The sequence below is a fragment of the Erigeron canadensis genome, chromosome 5 (assembly GCF_010389155.1).
Source record: "Erigeron canadensis isolate Cc75 chromosome 5, C_canadensis_v1, whole genome shotgun sequence".
Taxonomy (NCBI): domain Eukaryota; kingdom Viridiplantae; phylum Streptophyta; class Magnoliopsida; order Asterales; family Asteraceae; genus Erigeron; species Erigeron canadensis.
Genome location: NC_057765.1, coordinates 37,417,716 through 37,424,793, shown reverse-complemented (window position 1 = coordinate 37,424,793; position 7,078 = coordinate 37,417,716). Strand labels below are relative to the sequence as shown.

Here is a 7,078-nt window from a genome sequence, read left to right as displayed (position 1 = left end):
GGGTGATAATCGTGAAACTGGCATAACGTCGAGCCATGACAACTTGATAAGTAAAACGGTTTGCTTTTGGATGGATTGATAAAGCTGTAACGAGTAAATATCATCTTTGAGAACATATTTTAAAGGACATCAATTTTCATACCTACAACTCTACCAGACTACCAGAGTAAATATCAGCAGTTTAGAAAGCTTTATCATGGATATCCGGCCACAAACATGATTGGTGCACATATTATCTCCCTGACAAAAAAACATGGTACACATGACAATAAAAATGAATCTACATTTACTAAATCAAAAGATGTGAAATATACATCACTATTGTCCAAGGTGGCTGCTATTGCTATCATAAAATCAAGGAAATGCCTAAATCAATAAATCTACACATAAAATCGTGTGGCGTTTGGCGCTTTCTAGTTTTCAATTGACAACTTGCCTCTTCTGCTACCTACTGAACAGGGGGTTGTTCCAACCATTTTGCACGAAACCCAGTTCCCTTACAATCACCACAAGAAGTTGATCCCTGAAAGAATTAGAAACAAAAGCAGATCATTACCTTGAAAATATAACTTCCGTAATTATACTAAATACGTTAGCTATATAACATTTAAAAGATATAGACAAAAAAGTGTGGGCAGGAAACCCAGCCGGCCCATTTCAACCTGTACTGAAAAACTACTCATCTTGAGCCGGACCCTTTTTTAAATGGACCGGTTACTTTATTCCATGACATCAGAACTGGAAAAATTCAAAATTATGAAACAACTTTACACAAAAAAAAAAAACAAAACAAAAAAAAAAAAACAGAAATACTGCAGATTACCATGACTCAGAGTAATATATGGATTAGTATATGTTAAGGAAATGAAAACTAATCATTGTCAGAATCTCATGTCTCTCAAAGAAAAACAAACTATGTATTTTGACTAACGTTTTATTTCAACTTAGATACAGAACAAATGGTAAAAAGGAAATGCCCATGGTAAAAAGTTTCATACATAGCATAGTCTAGTTAATGACATGAGTAGCCTAATAAATAGATGCTAATGGAACTGCATCTAAAGAGAGTTTCCAATTAAAATGTGATCTGCAAATCATCCAAAAAAAGTTATCTGAAAAATTAATAAGCAGATTCGAATCTTAATGTTAATTGCAGCAGATGCAAAAATTAGCGTCCAAATTTACTAGTCAAATCCAAATTTGGTTGATCAAAGCATGTCCGCAAAAAGAAACTAGAAGTGATTCTAGTCCAAAACATTCCATATCTGGATCTATTGTTTCTGAACCTGATGTTGAAAATGAAAGCTTAAAGTTTCATATAAAGGGCCCAAGAACGGCCAATAAAGCCAGCTAACCTACATCCATAAATAGAGAATAAAGCCCGATCTTTCATTACAACATCACAAAAGGTAACAACTTGTATCTTATACATGATCAATTTCATGTTGTTTGTACATACTATACATAGATAAAGAATGTGATATACAAGGATTAACGTTGAATGGTTCTATAACATAATAAGCAGAATCTAGTATAACATCAGTTGACTTTGTATTCGAATTATTCAACACAAATTATAATTAATCAACTGCCAACTCCATAAATATTGGCAAAAATTCAGACGAAGTTTGTTAAATTTATGACCAAATTTTCTTAGTTTGATGTATTTCTCGACCATTTTATATTTACATAAAAGAAATGTAGTGTCAAAGAATAACCTTGCCGGCACAGATAACACAGCTTGTGCTTCTGGATGGTACTTGACATAGCATGTTATCACCAAGGATGAAAAATCCCGTCCCACCACACCATTTGCATTCGACATGCCCATTAGACTCACACGAAGAACAAGCAACTGGCCTTGGTTGCTGCAAGAATCATCAGTAGCAGAAAGCCAGAAATTTTAGAAGGTTGTGGTTTCAACACAGATCTAAAATCAATAGTCACAGATTAATTTACTTAGTCAAATGTGATTCAGCTTAAGTGACACCAAAATTTAATTTACTTCAAAAGCGGGTATGGAATTGGTACAGCAAGATGCATATCCTGCTTATTGCATTTTATCACTTACTGTATCTGCCGGCTATATCAACTGGTCTAGTATAGTATTTTAGAAGAGTCAAAGTTTAAATTACTATAATGCCTCCATGACATAATAATTTTGAGATTATCTTTTAGAGAGGTGATAAAGAAGCCTAAACTTATTAGCCTAATAACAAACCTAAACTGGTCTAATTATAGAACAGTCAAAGTTTTAAAATTACTATAATGCCTCCATGACATGATAATTTTGAGATAATCTTTTAAAGGGGTGATAAAGAGGCCTAAACTTATTAGCCTAATAATAAACCTAACCATAAGATTTTAATGTGTCCCTTAATTTTGAAAGCCCAAAATTCTTTCAATCTAGTTCCGATTATTATACCCTACTAAGACATTAAATATGCATATTGATTCTTCCACATCTGTTCTGTTGCCAAACTTTTCATCTCGACTATGATAACTACAACAAAAACCTTCATTTCATTTCTATGTTACTATCACGTATGTATTACATTCACACCCTTTTTTTTATAAATATACATTTTCTTATGCTAATTATTTTTTAACAATAAGGCTTTGTTAATATATTTCAAAACAACCCGTGTCAGTTCTTCATACATCATCTGAAAATCTGAAAACCATTGTCAAAAGCATAATTTATACCATGAACAAAAAGAGCCACTATATGTCTGTACATAATCATTTGCAGAGTGGCTACTTCTAGTACCAAAATTAACAATTAGAAAGGCACTTGAAAATTATTAGTGGTGAGACAATTCAAGACGATGCACAGGTGCGGTTGACGTCAACATCGTTAGAGGCATGTCTAGGAGATGAAAAGTTTACAGGACCAAACGAGGGAGATATAAAATGATAGAGAAGGCAGGGATATAGCAGGAATTGTAGTAGAGAAATATTGGCTTTTCAGGATAGGGCCAGGTAGGTGTCATCTCACTGTGTTAGGTTTATTTATAGGTTTATTAATTTAGGCTTCTTTATCATTTTTCTATCTTTTAACAGCAAAGGATGGTATAAATTAAGATGGTTTCAATATCAATCTTAAATCCTAAATGCAAATAGATGTCCAGCTTTAAAAAATATTAAAATATTAATACTCTATGTCTATATCCATAGTTCCATACTACCTTATATCTCATAAATATCATCAGATTTAATGTCAGATACACTCATGAGTACCCAAGGGGCTATAGAAAAACAAGAAACAGCGCATGCTTATAATGTTTAATATTCTACAAGTCTGCAGCCTAGTTGGTTCTGGAGTAAGCATCCCGGGTTCAATCCCCAACAGAATCAAAAGAGGAACCAAATTTACTAGAAAAGATCCTTGATAGAGGTGGATCAGTTGGTTGTGCCAACACCTAGCCAAAGTGAGTTTAATTCACATAATCACATCTCACATAATAACCCCTCACGCCCAAACCTGAGATCCCAAGGAGCAGATTGGTCTCCACCACCCTACCTTCCTCATTGATTTCCAGCAGGCATGCTACCCCCCACCCCACCCACACAATGTGGACGGCAGTGTCATCCCTTTCCCCCATCCCTCTTTCAGGCCTACCACTTGGAAGCCACCCTCATCGCCCCGTGTTTGGTGTTTCCTTCCAAGAAATCCTCTGTAAACAGAGAGATGAAAGCAAGAAAGAATCAAAAAGCTCCACCAGTCCAAAATCTATCTTTACATCATAATACCAGAAACAGGCGATACAAGTGATGAAATCGACACTAAATCTTTACAAACCTTAAATTGAAAATTCATTATGCCTTTTTGGGTGTGTTTGGGGATAGGCGATTCGGTCTGGGGTTTAGAAAACTTAAGAAACAGATGGTTCTGTAGTTATGTTTGGTCACTTAGGATTAGGTGTATCTACAAGATTCTGTGATATTAACAGTAGGTTTGCGATTACAATGACCCTAACAAGTTGCCTTTTGGTGCTTCGACCAATGAGAGCATCCAGTTTCAGAACTTGGTCCTCCTGTACCACAAAGACTATGCAGGATCTACGAAGTTAAAGAGAAACCAGTGATTTATTTAAGCAGGTTTGACCTAAACATGTTTATACTCTGAAACGAGGTAAATTCTGATAATACATGCAACCTGACAAAGGATTTTGAGTTGAAATTGTCTACAGAGCTACAAATATCCTGTAAACTAAACGGGCAAAGTTATCTTTTCCTCGCCGTCCATATTACTTCTGTAATTTTTGTTGCAGTGGTGACTAACACGATTGGAATATTTGAAAATGAGCTTAATTTATCTCTCATGTAACTGGACCTAATGCAATATGGCATAGCAGCATACGCAGGTCTCGGTATTCAACCTTTTGAAATCTTAAACATTGCAGCATTGATGCTAACTTAGATATTCAGACAACGAACTGAGCAAATAAGCATCTATTTCTTTTCCATCGAAACACTCAAAAAGTGATTCATGTGTTTAAAAGAACTAAACAAGGTATACACACTTCAAATATCCGCAAATCCTAAACAATGTTGTTTTGTCGATATATATCCATATCTAGCAATTTACTCATTAAGAAACTACTGTACAAAAAATCTAATAAATAATAAATTGTACTACTACTACTTATTATTATCTCTTAATAACTAAACCAAGTAAAATGTCAATGTCAACGTCAACGATACTCACTGCTGCCAGGAGGGAGGTGGGGTGTAGACGGTCTTATCCCTACCCGCGGGTAAAGAGACTGCTTCCAGGGGAACCTCGGAGGCTCAGCCATAATCGAACAATTAGAACTTACACACACACACACACACACAAACATATATATATATATATATGTATATGTATATGTATACCTGACATGTTAACCAAGCTTTTTCTGTTCACTTAGAGAAATTAGCTGAACTTTCCTCAAATGATGAAGATGGTTTCACCATTGAAGCTTTCACAACACAAATGCCACCGTGACGAAGGTGATCATACTTAATTCCGGTCACTAATAGTTTGGTTGTGCTTGTGCCAACATCTGACCAGCCCACTAAGTGAGCTTAACTTACCGTTCACATGATAAAAAACCCTCCATAACACGAAACCACCAGGAGCAGTTTGGTCTACACCACCCTACCTTCCTCATTGAATTTCAGCATGCTTGCAGGCCTTATTCCATTACCTAGCACCCTCAATGTTTCCTGTGCAATCCTACCTACTGCCAATGGCCACTCCTCAGCTTGTGCATTGGCACGCTACACCGCTACTATGCGGCCCTTGTAGACAGCGGTTTTGTCCCTCCCTGCCATCGCTCTTCTTCTGTCCCAACATTGGGAAGCCACCCTCACCACCCCTTGTTTCCTTCCAAGAAATCCCCCGTCACCAGAGAGATGGAAGCAAGAAAGAATCAAAGGTCTCCACCAGTCCAAAATCTGATCATTACATCAGAATACCAGAACACCGTAAAGTGAATATTCACAAAGCCTGTTTGGGGCGTGGAGGCCATAAGGATTTGATCTTACCAAACGAGAGATTCTGCCTAGGATTTAGAGGGGTTAACACAATTGATGGTTCTGGAATTGGGTTTCGTCACTCAGGTTTAGGTGGATCTACAGCCACAGGATACCGTGATATAAACAAAAGGTGTGAACCTAAGTACCTAAACAAGTTGTCTTTGGAGCTTGGCCCAGTGAGATTATCTGGTTTGTTTGCTCAGAACTTGGTCTTCCTATATCACAATACTATGCAGGATCTAGGGAGTTCACTGAAAAAGCAGTGATTAATTAAAAGGGGTTTGACCTAAACCTGTTTATACTCTAAAAGAACGAGGTAAAATTTGATAATACATGCAACCTGAAAAATGATTTTAATTTGGAAACTGTCTAGGGAGCTACAAATCAATAGTAACTTAACGCCTGAACGGGTAAGGCTATCTCTTCCTCACTGTCCGTATTAATTATGTAATCATTAATGCAGTGGTTACTAACACAATAGGAATAGGTGAAAATGAGCTTAATTTATCTCTCATGTAATGGACCTATGGCAGTCTGGCATTGCCGCATAGACAGGTCGGTGTTTCAAATTTTCAACCTTTTAATCTCTAGTATACTAAACATGGATAGATACTAAATTACAGAAGTTAACTCTTAATGTTAAGTATAACATATTTTATCATTCCATCAAAACACTCAAAAAATGATGATCGTGTGACTTAAAAACACGCAATCCCGGACAACGTTGTTTAGTCAATGTGTGTGTGTATAATTATTAATTAACTCATTAAAAAACTACAAAAAAAAAATAAATTCTACTACTACTACTACTACTTAATTATATTATCTCTTCTAATTAAAATAAATAAACAATGTCAATGTTACCCTTCCAGAAACACCAAACAAATAGCAGAAATCAGAAATATATATTATATATATATATTATATATATACCTGAGAGATTAACCAAGCCTGTTCCATACGCTTAGAGAAACTAGCTGAGTTTTCCTCAGATGAAGATGAAGAAGATGGTTCCACCATTGAAGCTTTCACACCACAAAATCCACCGCCGTGAACTCTTTTTCTTATCAGGGTTACGCCGCCGTGACGGCGGAGATGACACCTAATTCCGGTCACTAATCGTTTGGTTGAAATTAGCAACGGATTATAACAAGTATTGCTACTGCAACAACAAGAAGTAGTCGAATTCATTTATCAAAAAGTTCAAAACTTTAACAAAATTAATGAAAAGGGTGTTGAATTATAATAATGAGAAATGATTTGGCAAACGTTTTCTTGTGGCTTTCTGTACTTCAAGAAACGCCGGTGGCGTGGCCCACCGGTAGTTTTTTAAGATTGTTTCTCATTCTGTCAGTCATAGGAAAGTTAACCAATGGTCCCTAAAGTAATGCTTAATATTCACATTTCTCTCTTTGGTAAGAATTTTTTATGCTACCTTTTTTTTTTTTTTTTTTTACCAAACAACCTATGTATAGTAGGAGGATGTTTTAAGGGGTTGTTTGGTTCACTCGAAAGAATTAGAATCTGTCAGGATGTTTTAAGGGGTTGTTTG

The 7,078-nt window shown here is 36.0% G+C and overlaps 1 protein-coding gene across 1 annotated transcript; it reads right to left on the bottom strand.

Moving 5' to 3' along the window:
* Window positions 1-263: 263 nt before the first annotated feature.
* On the bottom strand, window positions 264-6,870 carry LOC122600795 (protein BUNDLE SHEATH DEFECTIVE 2, chloroplastic). Its single transcript, XM_043773558.1, has 3 exons — window positions 6,460-6,870; window positions 1,719-1,868; window positions 264-523 (listed from the first exon to the last, which is right to left on the bottom strand). The coding sequence occupies exons 1-3, from the start codon at window positions 6,715-6,717 to the stop codon at window positions 449-451; spliced, it is 483 nt and encodes a 160-aa protein (XP_043629493.1). The 5' UTR covers window positions 6,718-6,870; the 3' UTR covers window positions 264-448.
* Window positions 6,871-7,078: the final 208 nt, after the last annotated feature.

Excerpts from the sequence above, each read along its gene's own strand:
- LOC122600795 (XM_043773558.1), bottom strand. The coding sequence starts at position 6,717 with ATGAATTCGACTACTTCTTGTTGTTGCAGTAGCAATACTTGTTATAAT. Across the intron at positions 1,869-6,459 it reads AGGCTTGGTTAATCTCTCAG|CAACCAAGGCCAGTTGCTTG; the intron begins GTATATATATAA and ends TGATTCTTGCAG. Across the intron at positions 524-1,718 it reads GTGTTATCTGTGCCGGCAAG|GGATCAACTTCTTGTGGTGA; the intron begins GTTATTCTTTGA and ends TAATTCTTTCAG.